General features: G+C 36.6%; 1 protein-coding gene across 1 annotated transcript in view; it reads left to right on the top strand.

Annotated features, from left to right (window-relative positions):
• The window catches only part of TTLL11 (tubulin tyrosine ligase like 11), a 45,091-nt gene that overhangs the window by 4,166 nt on the left and 19,313 nt on the right, over nt 1-21,612 (top strand). Inside the window, 5 exon segments of the mRNA XM_082775578.1 lie at nt 1,189-1,285; nt 2,814-2,947; nt 8,499-9,074; nt 9,702-9,797; nt 10,371-10,489. Of these exon segments, the coding sequence (XP_082631704.1) occupies nt 2,816-2,947; nt 8,499-9,074; nt 9,702-9,797; nt 10,371-10,489 (923 nt within the window). The 5' untranslated portion in view covers nt 1,189-1,285; nt 2,814-2,815.

Genomic DNA, 21,612 nt, shown 5'->3' with positions numbered 1-21,612 from the left:
TGGTAGCCTTTTTTAGCTACTACTATTAGAAGCTTGCTATCAGTAATTGCCCATGCTGTTTGAGGGCTCTTCAGGCTGAAAACCACCAAACTTTCTGATAGCAGAAAGCTAGCTCTACAATTTCACCATTTATGATGAAATACTGTGTGAATGGGAAAAGAAGCTCTTAAGTTGCTGGAATACTTAATACGGTTGAAATAATTGCCTTAGTCCTTGCCAGTTGAAAGCTCAACAGACGATTAGTTGAATTGTAAGCTTTTCTTTTAATTCCTTTCAGCTACTAATAGCCTGTAATTAATACCATATGAATACGTATAATCAAATATATATAGAGAGATAGATAATGCCTTGAATATCCATTTTCAATTTACTGCAGCTTGGACACCAATGTAAGCCTGCTTGCTCAGGAAGTCCGTGGCAGTTGCAGCTTACTCTTACTTTACAACACCATTGCTAACTGGCTACGTCTGTTCCCCAAAATAGGGAGCGGTGATGGCTCCTGCTCGTGCGAGGCTTGGAGCACGCGGGGGTGCCGCACGTGGTGGGGACGAGGCCACCACTGGTGTGGGTGTGACCTGCGAAAAGGGATTTGGATTACCGAGCTGTAGAGGGGGAGCACGAAATAGAAGCCACAGGATTGCTTGTACTGAATTGTGGTCTATTTAACAATAGAACTTAGTAACTGGCAGTATGACAACTCATTCCTAACCTCTAGTGATTTTTTCCCTTGATGGTTGCTTATCACCCCTTAAACTGGGAAGGAAAACAAGCCAAAAAGCATTTTCAGGTTTTGTTTACTTCCAAGCTGTAGCCACTTGCTATTGCTGTGCCTTTGCGTGCTAGAATTAAGTGCTTCTTAATGAACTTTATTCCCTGTAATAGTATTTCAAATTACAAGTGAGTCATGCCTTAATTGTGGTTGATAACAAGCTCTAAATTTCTCAGATAGATTGTGTGCCTCAGAGGTGTTTTTTTTTTTTTTCTTCTATAAACCTTTTCCAATTCAACATCTTGAACATAAGTGCCTTGAACTGATAAAAATGTTCTTAGTTTTGCAACCACAATACAGAGCATGCTTTCTATTGACAGTACTGCTCTTGAATGATGTGTATGTAATATGAGCATTTAGAAAAATGAGGAATGAGTATTGCCAGTTTGCTTCAAAACTTGTCTCCTTCTCTTTGCTAGTTTCCTTTTGGCAGACGCTTGCCATGCGATATCTATTGGCACGGGGTGTCATTTCATGATAACGATATATTCTCAGGTCAAGTCAACAAGTTTCCAGGTACTGTACCTTATTTAAGTTTCTATTTTAAATGAGTGCTTAAAAAACATGATTAATTGTTTTTGGGCTTACTATTTTCTGTGTGAGTCATCTGCCTAACCAGCTGATAGTATTTTTAGCATATTATTTTTGGTAGGTGAAATCTGCTTAGGGGGGTGTGAATACCAGAATGCGTATCTTAAGCAATTCATGAACTGAAGTTTGTTTTAGAGAGGAAGAGGTTTTGATGGAAAGAATATATTAATACATGAATTTAGGGGAAAATAAGTCTTTGGTTATGATTTAAGTGGAGTGAGTATGCAATTATTTTGTTATCTAACATTGATTGCAGTGTTGTATCTTTGGATTTATTTATTTTTTTTCAGATTGGAAAATCTATTTTGCTTCATACTCTGGTCTAGCTCAGGAAGAAGCTCAAAGCAAAGCTTCTCAAATGGATTTTTAACGTTGAAGAGTTCATGCAAGCCCTCATCTTATTATGGCTATTCTACTTTTTTTTTTTTTTTTTTAAACTCCCTTTTTTGTTGTTTAATCTCTGTTGAAATCTCTCTAAATAAGAGTTAGGAGCTTAGGTATTGACTTATCTAAGCACTTTACTTCAGATTTACTGTGCTGTTAGTGTGCTGTGAGAATAAGAAACTTCAGATATCGAACTTGATGCTCTATTTACCCTAAATTTCTCCTGTCTATGGGCAGTTCACATTCAAATAAAAATGGTATAGTTCTCTGGAGGTTTAAATCTCAGCGTTACCTGACTGTTTCCCTCTCTGTGTTGTGGGTTCTGCGTGGTAAGTGAATGGAATGCACAGTAGTCAAGAAACAGAGTCCTTCAGAACTAGAAGTCGTTTCCAGGAACGTTGCTCTAACTTGATGCTGGGTTTTACCGAATTCCTTCTATTGAAGAAGAGGTCTAGTAAAGAAAGCCCACACACGCTGCTCTCACTGAGATAGAAGCTGCAGCATGACCTTGCTGTAATGTTTAAAAGCTCGCAATCAACACAGGAGAATAACCTGGAATGCCCTAGTCCTGGGAGAAGGCAGGATCCAAGCATGAGATTGAAAGCTGCAGAAAGCAGGCTTTGTAAGTTCTGCTGTTCACAAAGCAGCCCATTCTTTCTGATATAGTTACATAAAGGAGTGGGAAGTAAACACAAAGTGGTAGATTATATTTAAGTGGCATTGTTTCCTATTCCTGGAATGTTAGCAGGCTAGGGCAATAACTTGGGATTGTAGCAAAGACAGAAGTTGCTATTGGACTAGGGCTTTCCCTCTCCTTATTCTAAGTTTTGAATAATCAACTTGATCTTTTTCTTACATGATATGGTAATACGTATAATAGGTAATGTGTCAGGAAAATGCTACAGGTGTTTTGTCAGATTTAAAATTTGGAAAGGTTTTCAGCTTTACTGAAAGCAGTGGCTGTAGTGCCTACCAGTAGGGTGAGTAATGATGTGACAATTTACTTTCAGGATGAGGCTTCAGTGTGGATTCCTCATCACTCTTAAATACTGTCTGTTATTTTCCCCAGGCATGACAGAGATGGTACGTAAAATTACACTGAGTCGGGCAGTGAGAACAATGCAAGATCTGTTTCCTGTAGAATATAACTTCTACCCTCGATCCTGGATTCTGCCAGAAGAATTTCCCCTCTTTGTGGACGAGGTAGATTACTTTTATTAAGAACAATATATATAACTTGTTGGATATTACCATAGACATCGTATACTTGTTGTCACCATGTCATTCTTAAGTTTTTCATACATACCAAATCATTTAAAATAACACTTAGGTGATTAGACACAGGATGAAATGCTTTTGATTATGTTCTAGAACAAACTTTAACAAAATAAAAATTCAGCTTCTCTGCAATACCAGAAGAGTTGTCTGGAAATTAGGTGGTAGAAACATAATCCCTTTCCCTGCATATTGTACTGAGTATAGAAGGACTGAAGGAGTTTCAGCACTGTAGGGTGTGGAATGTGATATCAGGTTCATTGCTGATGAAGTGTTTCTTGTCCATCCTGTCCATTTCATCTAAATTCTCAAAACAAAGTTTTGTAGTGTGTTAAATATACTTGCATCTTCCTAAGTAGATGCTTCTTTAAATCTCGTCAAGCTGTTTCTTTGTTTAATTATTCAGAATGTGATAAAACGCAGTGCTTATTCAGCTTTTTTCTGAGGATAAAAAAGTGCTGTGTGTTGGTGCTCGGTCCTATTATCACGAATAGCTTTAAAATTACATGTGCTTGTTTTAGCCTCATCTGACTTGCCAAGTGCATTCTTGTATTCTACAGTGTCCTTTGCTTGGAAAAGTGAGAGAAGAAGATACAGCGTAGAAGTCTAATGAAGTCTGTATGTTACTTCTTAGATAATTACCGTACCCGCAATCCAATTAAATCCATGAACATCTATCTTTAAATATATGCTCCTCAAGTGTGCTGGGTCACTGCCATGGTGCTGCTGGTAACAGTAAAAATGAATAAAATCCCAACAGTGCTTCACAGCTTTATTGCTTTAGATGTAAGGCCAATTTGTAAAAAGGAGTGTAAATTATCCAATAAATTTAGAAATGACAGGTAGATAAGTGAAAATAACTTGGAAGTAAACTTTCAAAGTGGCGCACTGGGGTTTTAGCAATGATTCTTTTGGGAACCATGCCTGTCTCAGTTACAAGGCACTGATTAACTGAGCAGCACGTAGCAATGTGGTCTGTACATCAGGGTAAATGCACAGGCAGACATGCACGCTGTCAGCAGGTGGCACTGCGAATAAATGCTTTTCTCTGGTTGAACGGTTGCTGGAGTGAAAATGATTTGGTTTTTGTTCCAAGAACAACAGATGTCCAGTAACACACTCCTAGGAGTTTCCTTTGCATATGTTTTTCCATCTGTGTTTGAGAGAAGCATAGTTCTTGTTATCAAACATTATATTTTATGTTGTAAGAGTGTGTTTGGCTTAACGTGAGTTTGTAATGTAAGTCCTCTAAAACAAGAAAGTACAAAACAAAAGTGCTGTCAGCTTCTTCATTTTTCCCACTTTCCTGCATACCTACATCCAGCTAGAAAACACAGCAATTAACCTAGCGTTAACCTTCTGTGCTTTAAAAAACAGTAATCGATGAGAGAACTGCACTCGTAAGTTTGTCGTGGATAAGCTTCATACTGGGAAATACCAAGAAAATGGTATAGATAAATAGTGCCCTTAGTGCCATTTATATTAAACTGAAATGGTGATGGGATTTTTTAATAAGGGGTTAAAAGTTGTTTTTACTTAGTAAATGTGTCTATTTGAGTTATTTACTGTTCTTAAACCATCTAAAGCATTCCCTGCTAAGGTGTTACTATACTGGAGATGAGTTACAGATAAGCAAGTCTCTCAAGTGCTGCAGTCGTCACTACTTCACTAACTGTTAGAGAAGAATCTGTCTGATAACTCATTTCTGTTAGGAAATTCCAATTTCTGAAAAGTAACTAGCTTGGGATTCAAACCAAGACCTCGATTGCTCTCTTACTACCTTTCTGTTGTCTGTGAAGATGATGAATAGGCTTAGTGTGATTAATTTTTAATAAAAATCTAATTTGGACTGTCTAATTTCCAGCACAGTGTATTTTTGGTGGCTTAATCATTCCCCTAGAATGACTTCCCTGGCTGAATCAGTGGGGTTACTTTGTCATTTGTGTATCCTTGTGGTATGTTATGGAAGCATGATTGCGTTTAATATCACAAGAATTTTAATTTAGAAACAAGAAGACAAACCTGAAACGCGTTGCATCTCTCCTCAATTAGTCTATACTGAAATGCAAGTTGTCTGTTCTCTCGGCAGACTTCTTATATGATGTTCCTGCTGCCTTTGCTGGTCAGAGAAATGAGTTATCTTGTTTGATGATGAGAACAAAACAGAGAATTGTCTTGCTTTATTCTTTGAAGCCAGCATGTAAGGAGCACATGGCATTTAGACTTGTACGATATCCTGGCCTCTCTCTGTAGTAAACACAAATCTTGTTCTGACCTCAAACAGCAACCAATGATTGTTAAAACGCAGGATTTCAAAAGCAGGTTGCTGTTGCATCTTTAACAATAGTCCCCAGAAAGCATTATCTTTTTTGAAAAAGTACTGCTGCAGCAGAGCAAAAATAGCCTGAGGCGTGTATGATAGACATGGGGAACAGCAGGCAGATTGCCCTGTTCGTTTCAAAGGGTTCTTTATTATTTCTGCCCTAGTAGACCATGATAGCCACTTTGTATGTATGGCTCGAATCGTAGTAAAGCATGTTTAGTTGTGGAGGTTCAAGATTAGCCATGGATCTTTCTGGGATGCTGGTTTGAACAAAGTGTGAGCTAGGAAGAATCCTCCAGTATGTAGCTTTGTGTCATAGAATGGGAGGATTATTCTTAACTGGTAAAAGGCCCAGGAGATGAATTGAAATTTGAATTTTATAGTTACATTTTGAAAATTACAGTTTGTTCTCTAACAGTGTACTTTTTGCTGAGTGTTTGTGAATGCAGCACTGCTAGACTTGCACCCTTGGGGATTGTATCTGAATGCAGAGAACAGCAACAGAACCAGACTGAGCTGCAACGGGCTCCTCACTAGGGTGCTGTTGCTTTACCGTGAACTTAAAGGACTGCCAGGGTGATGTGGCAGCTTGTTTTCCATTGCTTGCTCAGTCTTTGACCTCCAAACCAATTGCAGATAATACCATTCCCCTGGGTTCTCTCAGTCTATGCCAGGTGGATCACTAAATTACCATTGCTGTTGCCAAACGGGCCCTGATGGCAGTGTGAGCACCCCCGGTGCTGTCTGCACTCGCAGAGATTGCACACAAGCCTTTGGTCAGCCAGGACCCCATGTAGCTACATTTTTGGCTTGGATGCCTCTGGAGGCTGAAACGTGTTAACTTCACTGGCTTAACTGTGTTCATACTCCTTCCTTGCTACATGTTGTAATTATTTATACGAATAGTGCTTAAAATTCATCTTAGGTAACTTGAAATCCTTCCTGACTTTCATTCTCAATTTCACTTCTCTTGTTTGAGGCATCCAAATGTCTACTGTTCTTACTTTTGCTCTACAAGTGATAAATAAACAAAACCTTTTTTTAGGCAGCGGGAGATATGCATATAACATCAGAGATCTGATATTCAGCAGTTGTGTCAAGTCCTTACAGTGACCTAGTTTATCTTTCTGATTTTTTTTTGGTCTTCAAATAAAATGCTTTGAAGCTTGCAAAGTTTAAGTTTGTTACTTGGGAATGTGAACTTCGTAGGCAATTTAGATGGCATAATTGCTCTTTTCTCTGATGGAAAAAGTTTTGAGTAAATATGTGTAGTTTACAAAAATGCAGATTTTAGTCTGGTGGTTATTGGTGTCAGATTTAACCGTTTCACTGTATCCAGTTGGGAATAATACTAGCTTCCGAACTTTTCCTGCACAATGAATGTATCAGCTTAACCATTCAAAGGCCAAAACAACCTTGTTACAATACTTATGTTTATTTCTGCCAACCATTAACACAGTCTGTTCCAAAAGACACTGATTTTTCTCAAAGATAACTGCTTCTCTAGGAAAGAAAAACGTCTGTCATCTTTTTTTTTTTTTTTTTTTTTTTGTTACTTCTTTGTGTGACTCGCATTAGTTTCTTAACCCCCAAACCTCAAATATATTATTGCTGCTTCCAAGAAGCTGGTGTCTGCAAAAGGCTGTTTGCTGTTAAAGTGCCAAGCCCTGCTTATGTCCCAGAAATCAAGTTGCTGATGTCGGCATACACAAATCACAAAGGGATTGAACAAAAGGTTCAGACTCAGTGGCTTCTTGAAGATGAGGCATTTGGATCTAGATTAGAGTTCTAGAACTTGATTATTACTGCTTTCTCTGTGAGGATATAGACTGTTTCCGTGATCCTATAATTCTCCCTATAGAAATCACTCTGGAGTTTCATCTTACTAGGCCATGTCTGAGTAAGATGTAACAGAGTAAGTTCGTTTGTGAATGTGTGACTGTAGAAATGTTTTCTGGAAGTATTCTATTAACATAATTTGTTAGCACTACAGAGTAACTGACACATTTTTAAAGAAATATGTAAACTAGAAGCAATTCTCTGCAAAGGAGGTGAAATGTATCTTCTTTATTGACTTCTCTAAGCATTTTTTGACTATTAAAATGCGTTATGTCTGTGTAGATGTTGGTGTTAGCTGTTTGCGAGCTCATACGCTAGAGTGCACTGTGTTTCATGCTGAACCAGCACAGAAACGGTGACGGACTGAACATCTGCACTAGCTGGAGGAAGTGCCAGTCCAGGCATGGAGTGCTGTGCAGATCCGTCCAAAGGTTTCCATTTGTTACTGACCACCATCAAATTCTCCCCCAGCCTTATTCTGTCCTCATTTCACACTAGGCACATCTAATGAAAGCATCTGAACTTCCATGATATATGAACAGATTTTCTTAATACAAATCAAAGCCACTGGTATGAGTTGTTGAAATTGTGATAGATTTTTTTTTTTTCTCTTGTATTGGATAGAAAGCTGGTAATCGCATGCCAGGCCTGAGAGGAATTATGGTGTAATTTAGAAAAAAAGCTTCATTTTGGAGAATGGTGGTAGGTAGCAACTGAGGAATAAACCGTATGTTTTATTTTGTAAACTTGTGATGTTTGCTCAATATCTGCATGTCCCGAGTTTTCTAATATTGGGTATCTTGACTGTGGAAAAACATCTAGTGGTAGAAAAAGATATTATTGGTGTCGAAGTTTTACTTTATCTTCTTTTCTTCCTATATTGCATTCATGCCTCAATAATTAAGGTGCTTTTTCCTTAGGTTAATGATTATTTTTGTCAATAATTGTTCAAAATGCAACACAGAAGTTTAACTTTGCAGTTTCATACACATTAATGACTAGTAGAATGGACCTCATGAGTTATACAGCATTTCGTTCTGTAAATGGGTGCGTAACACTAAAAAGAAGTTCCTGGAATCATTAATACAATGGCTTGTTAAATAAAAAGCCCTTTTGTCTGCACTGGTAACTCTCTACTCGTGTTTGTTTTTGTGCTTGTCAGTACTGTTTATCTTCTGCCTTTTTTGTATGGTGTTCACTACTTTAGTGATGTGATCGTGTGATTTATTGTTTATGAATGTGATTTTTTGGCGTCCATAGTATCAGCCCTTCTTCCCCCTTAGTTAGTGTCCTTTATTATAATTCTTTTCCTCCTAGGTTCAGATGATGAAAGAGAGCGATCCGTCCTGGAAGCCCACTTTTATTGTAAAACCTGATGGAGGGTGCCAGGGGGATGGAATCTACCTCGTTAAAGACCCAAGTGACGTCAGACTGACGGGGAGCCTCCAGAACCGACCAGCTGTGGTCCAGGAATATATTTGCAAACCCCTGCTTGTTGACAAGCTGAAATTTGATATTCGTCTTTATGTCCTACTGAAATCTTTAGAACCCTTAGAGATTTATGTAGCCAAAGATGGACTTTCTAGATTTTGTACAGAGCCCTATCAAGAGCCCACTGTAAAAAATTTGCACCAGGTTTTTATGCACTTAACCAACTATTCACTAAATATCCATAGTGGGAACTTCATCCATTCTGACAACGCAAACACTGGCAGCAAGAGGACTTTTTCAAGCATTCTGTGCAGACTGTCTTCCAGAGGAGCTGATGTCAAAAAGGTTTGGTCAGATATAATTTCACTGGTGATTAAAACAATTATTGCACTGACTCCAGAACTGAAAGTTTACTATCAGTCCGACATACCGGCGGGAAAGCCTGGGCCAACTTGCTTCCAGGTGGGTTGAGATTTCTGTTAGGGATGCTGTTATCTATGTACATGGATTCATTTTCTGGATGTGTCCTTCCTTTTCTAAAAGTTACTCTTAGTTTTGCTGCTGATCAGTGGTTGGATGTAGTGGAAAAGAGGAGTAGCAGATGCAAAATGGTCAATGCATTGTGTGAGCTCCTAGCTTAGGTTCTCCTCAACCAAGTTTTACCTGACAAATCTCGGTCACCTGACCTATGTTACTCCTGGCTGTAAACATATGGAGAACTTTTAATGGGGATCAATCATTAAGATCAGTATTCACTCAAGGTTCCAGCTTCTAGATGTTACAGCTATGAAGCTTTGCCATTGCCCAATGGAACTATGACAATGGCAGTTTTAAGACCCAATTGTGATAGGTGCTGAAATTCTGTGTTGACAGATGCGCTATTTAGAGATGTGGGTAGTGTGAAAGTAGGCAGTAAGACAAAAGACAAATGGCTGGAGTAATTATTCAGCAATATGTTGTGATTTTTAGTTATTTCTGTTGTTCTTCCAATGTTTATTCTAACCAAATGTTGATATTTGGATGACCATTGCATTCTCCAGAAGAACACCATAAGTAGAAGGAAAGTAACATGCTGGTTGTTATGCACAGATTTTAGGCTTTGACATTCTCCTGATGAAAAACTTGAAGCCCATGTTACTAGAAGTAAATGCAAATCCCAGCATGAGAATAGAACATGAGCAAGAGGTAAGGCCTCTCAATGTGACTGTGATATTGGAATGAAATTGTTTAGGGTTGGTTTTCTGTTTTTTTTTTTTTTTTTTTTTTTTTTTTTTTTTTTTTTTCTGGTCCTTTTCCTTGCTTGAAAGATGAAAGCTGTTTGCTGATATGAAACCTCCAAGGTTTTTTGTAATTCCCTGCTTTGAAATCATTGCTAATCTTATATCCTCAAAATATGACTTATTGGAATTGTGAAAGCTTTCCATCATCTTTGTCATAAATACATTTATTCAACATCCTCTGCAGTTGACTTAATTGTATTTAGAGGATTGCTAATATATTTTTTTCATGCTTGAATAAATAATATCAATGGTAACATTGGCAATAATCTCTTTTTTAAATCTTGATTTACTAGAGAAATAACTAAGAGTTGCTGTAATATACTGAAAATATTAAGGTATTTGCTTATTCTTTAAGAAGTGTTTTGTAATCTATCACTGTGTATTTAAAACATATGTTATATACAAAAGGTTTTAAAAGATGTAGAGTAGGTAATGCCCTGTTCTTCGCTGAATAATTGTATCCTTTTGTAAATTAAAGCTCTCTCCCGGGGTATTTGAAAATGTCCCAAGCCCTGTTGATGAAGAAGTGAAAGTAGCTGTTATCAGAGACACTCTTCGTCTAGTGGACCCTCAGAAAAAGAAAAGAAAAGATATCCAGTAAGTGTATTGACTTTTTTTTTTTTTTTGCACCTTGCAATAATTACAAAAACAAAATACTTTTTCTCAATTATGTTAGTTTATCCAGGAAACTATGGTCCCAACCGTCTTTGTTTGACTCCTTTTGCATCCATAATGTTAATTCATTCAAAAAAACGCTTATAGGATAGTAATCAGTGGCTTGATACAGAATGAATACTCACATTTGTGGAAGTGCTAGGTACATGTGTTGGTTATTTCCAGTGTATAAACTCATCTAGGAATGAGATGAACTGCCTGTTGCAGCTTGCACAGAAATGCTTGTGGTAGGATCAGTTTGAGAGACTTGATGCCTTCTGTTTTAAGGAAGCACCTCGTTTTAAGCCGTTCTTTAAAGACATGAGAGGGAGATGTATTTATTTATTAATGTTTATAAGCCTGCCTCTATATCAGGATATCTATTCGGTTCTTCTTTTGTCACTTATTGGCAAGCTTAAATATGTTTCTCATGGTATGTTTTGATTTCAAGGGTAATTTTGCTGTCCTTTTTTGGAAAGAGATACTCAGAAGAGTTGTATAGGAACATTTCTTTAATACATGTTAAAGAATCACCTGAACAAGACATAACTGATAATATCTACAAGTGCTATTGTAATACTATTTTTAGATCAAAATATTTTTTCAGAGACAGTGCTACACATATAGGTTGCTGTGATCAGTGTATAGAATGTCTTGGAAAGCAAACTGTGCTGTGTTACCTGCATTTAACCTTCACCCTTAAGATTACTTCAGTGCTTGGAGCTGGAAAAAGATTTTTTTCATCTGCAATTATGCAACTATTTTTTTTTAACGCTGATGTCATGTCAAGCATTCATTAAGTACATATTGAATATGGAAAAAAGGCAAGTGATGATTACAACAAAAAAAATCCTGGGGAATGCTAGTGTGTGTCTGGAAAGCTTATTCAACTGAGAATTCTTCTCCAATACATTTAGACTGCTAAATAATTTAAAACAGGATTAGTCAGTCATGAGAAAAATCATGGGCTCTTCCCAGCAAGAATTCATCAGTGATGCAGCTTTTTCAGCATAATCTATTGAATAATGTCTGTGTATCTGCACCATAAGACAATCCTGTGCCTTAGTGCATAAAATGATTGTCCTGTAGCTCCTTGTATGATACATGGGAACTTGTGTGACAGCTCCATACTCACTCAGCTGAGATCTACCCCTCCTGCTTCCAAGTACATTTCATTGAAGAGGGAATGGTGTGTGGAGCTTCTTGAGAGAGACATGGTTTTACTGTAAGCTTCGAGTGAAGGACATTGTAAATCTCCATGGGTGATTAGAACACCAAAGTAAAAGCATTCAAAGTGAGATCTGAGCTCTGGTTGTGTTTGCTTTGTCTTCACGAGCAAAGATTTTGCAACACTTTCTCTTTGTGTCTTTTCTCTTATTCTTTTCATCTTTTCAATGCCTTTTAGTTACTTCTAATGTGTGCTTCCCCATTCCTTCTCCAAACGTTCCTACCAGTAGCTACAGAAATGGCATCCCTGTAACTTTGCAGGGTGAAGATAATAGTTGACTGGATATAGAAAGCTGGATGGAATTTTATCTATCCGCTCTAGTACTTTTAGTCTAATTGTGCTTCGCAGCAGGGAAAGCAAAATTTGGCCTATTAGTATAAAAAAAAAAAAAAAATCACTAAAAGATTTCCTGTTCTGACAGATAACAAGGCAGCAAACACTGCAGACTCTAGTTTTGATGCTAATTAGTTAACGGGCATTAATCTAGGTAAAGTTCTAACAATATATTTAACACTACATCTGAACACAGGGAACACACGTTGAGAAGTCTGAGCTGCATCTCTGGTAAATATTTAGCTGTGGAGATGGATTTGATTTCCCTCTAATTATCTACCAGATTAAAATAAATGAAGCATCTAAATGAAAGTGAGTTTTAGAAGTCATCCTAAGTACTTCATTAACACGGAAGATTAATAGCTCAGAATAATTTCTAGTTTCACTTTTCCTCATTTTTATGGAGTTTTGATTATTTTTTTCTCCGTCCTTTCATGTTATATATCACATTGAAACATAAGATATGTTCAGTCAGATTAGTGCAGTTTCTCATGCCATACATACTCTTAATTTTTCCATCACTATTCCAGTCTTTACATCCACCAATCACTGGTAATTATCTTGGCAGTGACAACAGTCAGTCACTGAAAATCTGTAGTGACATGGGCAGAGGCCTGGGGAGCTCCTTCAGGAATCAAGGGAGGAGGCAGAGAATCAGCTGCATGTTGTGTGCTTTGTTTTACTTTCTTATACATCTTAAAAATAAAAGTAAAAATGTCCAGATAAGAATGTGTTTAAAAACAAGCAACCCAGAAACCCTCTTAACCCTCTTTTTAATTTTTCCTAATAAAATCTTGCAGGACCCTAAATGTAGAGCCTTTTTTTCCCCTGCCTTTGGTTCTTAGACTAGTTCTCTTTTTCTTAGGCATTCTTAATTCAGAACTCAAGTTTCACTCTTAATTAAGAACTTAAAACCTTTAATAAAATAATATGGAAGCTGCTAACCCTTTGCTTTGGGTTGTGTGGCAGTACTGTCTTCATAGATTTTAAGGCTTGAGTAGAACGTTGCAGTTGTGCAGTCTGATTTACATGGAACAAATGCGGTAATTTGTGGCTGAGCTATTTTGTTGGAAAGCCGGAATTTCATACTCCTCTGTAAAACTGTTAAACATTGTCAAACAAAGCTTACTTTCTTCTAGCATTAGTAGAGAGCTGGTTCAGGGGCTAGTGATGGCAGTCATGTTGATTTCTGTTTTGAACATCTGTCACTACTAATTTCTGAATTACCATGGTGTTTTTTCCAGCTTACATTTTATAAGCAATTGTAGCTCTTTTGACTTGAATTTATGATCTAGTAAAGACCTTTGGTACCAGCTGGTCACTGTATCTCCAGGACAGAGCTTTCTTTTAGTGAGAAATACAGTGTGGAGGGAGAAAGGGGGGAAAAAAGTGAGGAGGGGAAGAGGAAGGAAGGGGCAGGATGTAGTTTGAAATGAGTATCATGTAGAGTGGGGTGGCACGTGTCTCTTCACAGGGCTAAGTGTGCATGTGTATCCACATCTGTAATAGGCAGTGTGGTCAGAAAGGTTGGCTGCACTCAGCTTAGAGTGAAATACTTGACACATAATAGGGTAAAGGGTTGGACTGTGCTCCATAAAGCTTCATGCAAAATTATTTTTTTCAGAAACACTTTAGTAGTACATTTGTTTAAGACTTGCTTCTTGCAGCGGAGGTACTCTTCATCTGTAGAAGGATTTGAGCCTAAAGGAAATTTCCACAATTAAATGAGTGGTCTAATGAGACCAAACAGCGTTTGAAGTAAATCAGCATTACTTGATAGCAGTTTGAAATAAAGTAATAACAGCAGTTTGAATAAAGTAATCACTGATGCAAATCATTGTTTATATTGTTCTTCCAACAGAAAATCCACTTCAGAAAGCTTTGCAAACTTTTACTTTGTCTGATTTTGAATCTCTATAGTAGTAAAAGGTTTTAGTTTCTTTCTTTGTTTAATTATTAGCAATTCATTTTTCTTAAATCTAATTGCGTTAGAAAAAGGAGTCTTAGCCTTGTATACAAACATTGTATATTCATAGAATCATAGAATTCTACACAAATATTGTATATGCTCCACTGGATATTAAATGTAAATTATCTGCTCATAATTACTAGTCATGAGTATCATTTGGAGTAGGTCTGCTCTGGATGTGTTAGGAAGATCACCTATAGCATCTCATCCATGCTAATGATCTGCTTTCCTGTTCTGTCAAAAATATTGTTGTCCTAGTTTATTAATGCTAATTAATCCAGAGATAATAAGAGAATTATTTATATTTGTGTTGCTCTTGTTTATTCTGCCCCAGTATGATCTCTTGGATTTACATGCCTAGTTTCTTACATATTTCTCGACAGAAAATAAGCATTTTGCTCCTTTGACAAGGAGGGCATAGTGTTATGACATGTTTATCATTATTAGAAATATGAGCTGCTCATGGAATAGTATCTGCTTTATACTTGTTAGAGATAAAGGTGCAGCCCCCTAAATAATATAAAGACTTCTATTCAGCAGTGAAATAGCTATTGACAGAATAAAGAATCGAAACACTTTGGAAACCAAATGTAATTTAATCTGTGGCTGTTATAATCAATTCATTGTGTCCACAAAAAAGACTTTGTTTTATTACCTATTCTGGTATTGCTGTTTCATTGGTAGTTTATCTTTTCTTGAGTGCTTATTCTCTGTTCATATATATTTTTTTTTTTTGTATTTGAATTCAGCCTTGAAATTTGTGATGTTCTGATTATTTTTTTCTTCTTTTTAAAATATGTCAGGTATGATTCTCTTCTCTGGATTCCATGGCTCTAGCAAATGTCAAATATGATTAACCAATTTCCTGAGCACTAAGAGCCCCAATGTGGTCTCTCTCAAATTTTTTGCAAGATCAGCATGCAAACACTGGCTAATGTCACTCTGTTCAGAGAGCACCCTGTAAATACTAATGTGTCAGCTTGACTCTTTTTCTCTAAGCATTATGTAGTTCGGAAGAAATTCTAGTCAGGGTTTTGTGGAACTTAATATACAGAATATCGCACTCTTTTCTTGCACAAAACAAGGTAATTTGTTCTCTCTACTATATGGGATTACACATCTTTCCCACATTAAACAGTTTTTCCTCTACAAAGGAGGAATGAATTGTACTGAAAGTCTTGTTTAAGTCGTGTCATTTTCCAAATCTAAATGCTGCTCTTAATTCCTTGATATTGAGAGTCAGTTTCATATTAAAAAAAAAAAAAAAAAAAAAAAAAAGTAAAAGAGGGTGGGGTGAGAGAACAGGAAATCACCTAGATGGCTAAATTTCTATTTTTTTTACAGGTATTTTAAAAATAGTTTTCTAACCTCCCCCAATGTTTGTTTAATAGAAATATGAAAATATGCCATGCAAAGAATATGATCATCCTAGATTTTGATGATGAATCATTCTTATTATTGATTATGGTGTTTATCTTGCTACTCATATTCTAAGGTTATAGTTATGTGATGGGGGTAGTTTAAGAGGGTCAGAAACTCAGTGCATAATCATATGGAGAGGCTGAGTGGGATAATAGTGGTGTTGCAGCTATTGCTGATCAGAAAATGGCTGTTCTTCAGTCCTGTTGTAAGGCATCTTAGTTTCTGCTTATGTGCATAACTCTATTACGTTCTGCAGTGATTGATTACTCAGGGTAGTCAGTGTCTTTGGCATGATTATATGGAGTGAGTTTAGTACTTAAAAAAAAAAAAAAAGGTAAAATAAGCACATAATAATACTAGCCATGTTAACACTAATATTTTGGATTACATTTGCTAATTGACTTTTTTAGCGGAATCCTACAGCTTTAGGTTGATTCCTGTATTCCTCTGTTATCACTTGGAAGTCTGGTCAGGTTTTCAGCTATTCAAATGCTTCTCAAGCACCACCTCTTCATTCCAAGCCTTATTTCTGCCTGAGAGTGTATAAACTCATATGAATGGTTTTTTTGAGATTGATCTTTCTACTCTGGTTCATTTTGGAGGCTGACACAATTTTTTTCTCCATCAGTCAAAATGACCGAGCATTCATATTCAGCATCATTCTGCCAAAGCCCTTTGAAAGTACATTGAATTAGACCCTTTGTCTTTCCTAGAGGGTTTTTTGTTTTATTCCTTCATCAGGCAATCTGCCAACTTCAGTATCAATTCTTGTCCATTACATTAGCCCATGTGGCTTTTGAGGAGTTAGACATGTGGGGAAGACTTTTAAATTTGATGTTTGCCAATGTTACTTCAGTTCAGATCAGTGAAACGTTAACTCTGTTTTTCTGTAAATTGGGGAGTATTTATTTCAACTGCTATTTCTCATCCTGCTCAAGAAGAACTATCCTCAACTACTCCGTTCAGTTTTGTGAAGCAAACCTTATAGGTGCCTTGATCTTTGTTCTCTGTTCTTGCAATTCCAATTATTTCTCTGCTTCATTGTTAAGAGCTCTTAACCTTGTTGCTATTGATTAGGGCAGGCCCTCTTGGAAATTGTACAAGCTAGAATGTGAGATGTCCCTCCTTGAAGTGAGGGGAAGGATCTGTTAGTGCTTGACTCGCAGGAAAATTTTATATTGGCTTTAAGAGCTGCCTAAAGGAAAGCAGCTCTTTCCTTTCCAGAGGAGTGCTTACTACAACAACAGAAGATATAATATTGAGTCCAGGACAGTGGTAAATAACTGGAATGTGCTGTAGCAGCAATCCTAGCAATTTTCTTTTGAAAGTCTGCTGATACAAAGAAAATCAAATCTTTAAGTTTGTATGTGGCTGTATTTCCCATGTAATCTGAATGGTTTTAATTGACTAAAAATGCATAGCTTAAATATACACGAGCAGTAATAATGTCTCCTCAAAACCTGCTATAACTATACCCCTTGCATAGGTACAGGAGGAAGTCAGTGGTTCACCCCTTTGATATTTTTCTCTATCAAACCATTACAGGAAAAGTTGGTTTTAGTAGTATATGAGGTCAGTTTATATACTGTTGTTATACAGAAGTATTACAGAAAAGCTTCATTTTTCTTCTTCGGAAGATTTTAGGTCTGATTCTACGCTCCAGTAAATATCCCTGTAGGTTACTAGGGTTTGCAAAGAATTCTTTGTTTTGCCAACCTGACTGTCATTAGTTATATCTTTCTTTTACTTTCTCCCATACAGAGTGCTTAGAGTTACTACATTTTCTGTAGAATATCCTATCTTGGATCATGACTTGCTATTTTGAACATTCAGCTTGTTAGAATTCTGGACAACAGATTAATTTGTTTTTTTCCATTTTAACCTTCACTGCTGGAAAAAAAAGTGCTGTTACTGCATAATATATTTTTGCATGTTGCTCTGTGTTCATTTGCTCATACATTGTATTTTAAACATATCTCAAATGTAAAGACTATTTTAACTTCCATGTAAAGAGTGAATTCAGTCTTATTTTGAATCCCTTGAAATGTCACTCTGCTGAGGGACAGCTGGATTGGCTTGGAAAATCCAAAGCAAGCAAGCTGATGACGGGTCCAGTTCCATTAAAAATTTAATGGGCAAGAATTGATAGGAATTGCAGAATTGTAAAATGTTTAGTTTTCAGCACTGTGAAAGTAATTGATCCAAAAATGTAGTGCTCTTTTGCGGTAATTGGCGTGCAGCAGTGCCTCTGGCTCTGGTGTGAACCTTTGTCTGGTTTTGTTATCAAACTGCAAATGGAGACCAGTTTGTCCAATTAGACTTGCATCCTAATGTTTTGAGATGCAGCTCGTCTAATTGCTTTTTTTTTATTGACATCTGTTTTCTTTCTTTTTGCTTTCTAAATTTTCTGGTGAGAAATAGAGGACGGTTTGAAAATGAACTAAGGAATGTGACCTGTCAAGAGTGATTTCACTTTGAAATCTGAACTTTCCAAAGATTCTGATATATCAAAACATGCTATAGCAATTATATCTCTTAGGTATTCACATAGTCTTACATTTTAAGTTGATCATTAGGAAGCCTTCTTGCTTCCTATTCTCTTGCTGTGATTCTCAAATGCAAAGGAAGCCTTTGTGATAAAATACATAGCAAATAAGGTTTTTATCAGGATGTGTCACTTTAGTCTTCGAAGATTACAGCAACTTCTGTGGCTACACTACAAGGTCTGCCCAAGAAGGGAGGTCAGGAATACAGTAGGGTGGCTGCTTAGCTTCCTTCCATGTGGCATAAAAATGACTGTGGAGGCAGAGAACCTTAAATACATCTTTGAATTCAATTATTTGATTACAGATTATAAATGACTCTTAATGGAAGTAGAATCTGGTTTAAGGCACGCTGTATTTTGCATCTCACATAACCGATAGCAGTGACTGACTGGGCAAGAGTAGTACGTTGAATTCACGTTGACGTAACAAGAAGCCTGATAGTAAGGCTTTGTGGTGCTTGGAGGCCATTAAAGCCTTGTTCAGTGATAGAAGAGATGTCTGAACACCTTTGGTCTGTGCTCCTGCTTTTACGGAATTCTAAGAAAATAATGCTTTTGTCTTTTTTTTTCCTCTTAAAACAAACAAAATCTCAACATAAACTCTGCAATACTTCAGAGTATTTCTGGGAGCCTTGTTGAATACAGAAGTGTGCTGTGTCCAGCCCTGCTGATGGCAAGCTTCAGCTGTAACAAGTGAGAAGTCAGATGAGCCATGGTCTGAAGTTTGCTGAGGTTATGCTGCATAAGATATAAAACAAATAGTGATTTTGACCTTATTTATCAAGTTTTTAAGTGCATATTCAAGTGCTTTGCAGGGGTACCCTTCTGTACCTTAGAGAGAGAAAAATTATTATAAGTGAAAGGTAATTCATCCAGAGTGGATGAATCTGAGATAGAATCATATAGCACTCTTATAGCTTTTTCATACAGTACAACTTCCATTATTAACCTATAGTGAAACACTCCTTTGAATGAAATTTGATTTTCACAATGTTAGCTTAATTGCCTTGTCTAAAATTAAGGGTACATTTGCACTTGACATTTTTCCCTTTTACCTTATTGGACATAATGCTAATGTTGCCCAGAAGCACTTCTTTTACATTCATTTTTCCAATTGGCCTATAACATAAACTCTAGTAATTTTTTAATTTTTCTGTAGTCTTCTTGATATTACTTCCTACCAGATAGTTTGCATAAATGTGTACAAGCATTTACTATAAAGGTAATTGTACTGTACAATTGTATTGTACTGTACAGTGTATTTGTGTATATATTTATGTATGCATATACCGTGTGCATGTGTATCTGTACGTTGTGTACGTAAAGCTACTACTGGCTGTGACAGTTCTGATTGCATGGAGTCTGTGGGGTGAGCCTTGAGTGCTTAGGTGAATGAACATTTTGGTGTCAAATCTTTGTAAGCTCTTCATGTGACTGCTGAGTTGCAGTGTGCACTTTGTTCTCTCAGGCATGGCACAATCCACAAACAAATTGATTTTAAAAAATAAGATTTCACGCAACCCAGAAGATGTTACAACAAATCGATCAGCCAAGAACATACAAAAGTACATCAGCTTATATACTAACAAAAGAAACAAATCATTTCTGTGGCGTAGGGCTCTTAGGTCATATGACAATGTTTTATTGAGGTAAGAGTAAAATGGAATAAATTTATGCATGAGCATGGATTATATCTCCGAATCCCAGTGGAAAGTTCTTATGTACGAATGTATTCTAAGAATTATTTTTTTGCAAAGTATTTAGATGTCACATTTGAGGATGGGAGAACTTTCTGTAGCAGATAGTTGTCAAACTTGATGCAGCTGTGAAATATCGAACTAATTAAATGATATCATTACCCAAATCCAAGTAATTATAAGTAATATGATATAAGTCATTAAACATTCATTGTTCCACTTACCAGTTGGAATGGCATTACATGAGTGTTCACTGCTCTGGATCTGGACCCTTGCTGTAAGTGAGCAGCTCTGTCCATGCTGTCCTTTCCTTCCCTTCAGGGTTGTTGTCTTTGCCACAATAGATTCAGCTGTATCAAGTATGTCAGGAAACAGCCAGGATATGGGTCCAGCTTCCAGAATGTAGTGCTTTTTTCCTTCTTACTGAAATACTGCAATTTGTTGGGACAGATTTGAAAAATTATATATTTTCCTGGCAAAATATTTACTTTTCAAGACTTTTTTTTATTGTAACTATGGGGTGAATGCAAGCATTTACCTAGCTAGCATTTGTTCTTAAATAGACATGTAAGGAGAAATGAAGGAAAAATGGAGATTATCTCAGATTTTTTGCAGGAGCTTTATTATTCTCATCAGCTTCTGGCCATCAGAAAGTTGCTTGTTCTCAGATACTGCACATAATGAGTATGAATATTAGATCATAACAATATCTGAAAGCTCTTTCCATATTCCCCTGTCTATGCTCAAATAATAAGGGTGAGGGAGTGCAAAGTAGGTTTTTAAAGGACGGCAAAATTAAGTGCTTGGGATTTTGGCTTGACTTAAGCACAGGCATTGAGCAGAAGAATAACATTTTCACTCTTACAGATATCCTTCAGGTGTCAGTTCTGCAGAATCCTGGTTTTATTACATCAATCACAAGCAGCTTAAGGCTTCCAAAAACATAGTCACAGACAGATGTTGAGCCTGTCTGGGGATTAGAAATATCCTCTTCCATTAAGTATAAATTAACTTAATCACCAGGTATGAAAGATAAGCAGCATAAACATCATTCCCTGAAGCTTTCATTAAAATTAAAATTCTATTTAAAACTAGGCTTGTATTTTCTATGACTTGATCCCCCCTTCAAAGAGATTATATCTGCTGTAAATTTTTACAGTGACAGAGTGACAGAAATTAATGTATTGGGGGCAGTGATGTTCTCTATAATTTAACTTCTGCTTCTAGTCGTCTTTTAGAAGGAGAGATGATTGGCTTATTTTTAAATAATAATTGGTCTCTAGTCTCTGAAAAAATTAGAAAGCAATAAAACTGCCTAGCACCCAGTTGCTGCAAAATGAAAGCAAAGCCACATGACTGAACAGCAGTGTAATCATCACTAGTGTTATTTTGTGTATGTAGAATTCAACTGCTTAAATAGGAGGATTACTACTCATAAAATGCATTTGCACAGCTGCTTTCTGCTCCATTGGATGACAGGGTAAAGCTCCTTTTCTACCTTAGCATAATTGTGACTGCTTTCTAAGAATAATTTTCATATGGGAAAAAATACCTTGGGGCCTAGGGTTGGTTTTTTTTTTTTTTTTTTTTTTTTTTAACTGTTCTACAGTAAAACACTTGGTAGTCTAATTTAATGTTGGGTTCAATATATTATCAGGCTTTACAACTAATATGTCTTTGCTATGTCCTGCTATATAGTATTTTTAAGGCACACTTTTCTAAAGAAACAAGGGAAACTGGAGAAATAATGGGGTATACGAGTACCTTAAAAGCAAATAATAAACACAGATAAATCTATTAGGAATAATGAAAGCTACTGCTCCCACAAAAATATAAAATATTAGGGACTATACTTAATGATTTTTGTTCTGC

Source organism: Aythya marila, assembly GCF_965140915.1.
Source record: "Aythya marila genome assembly, chromosome: 19".
Taxonomy (NCBI): Eukaryota; Metazoa; Chordata; class Aves; order Anseriformes; family Anatidae; genus Aythya; species Aythya marila.
The sequence above is the reverse complement of the archived record's forward strand: the minus strand, read 5'-3'. Positions and strand labels throughout refer to the sequence as shown.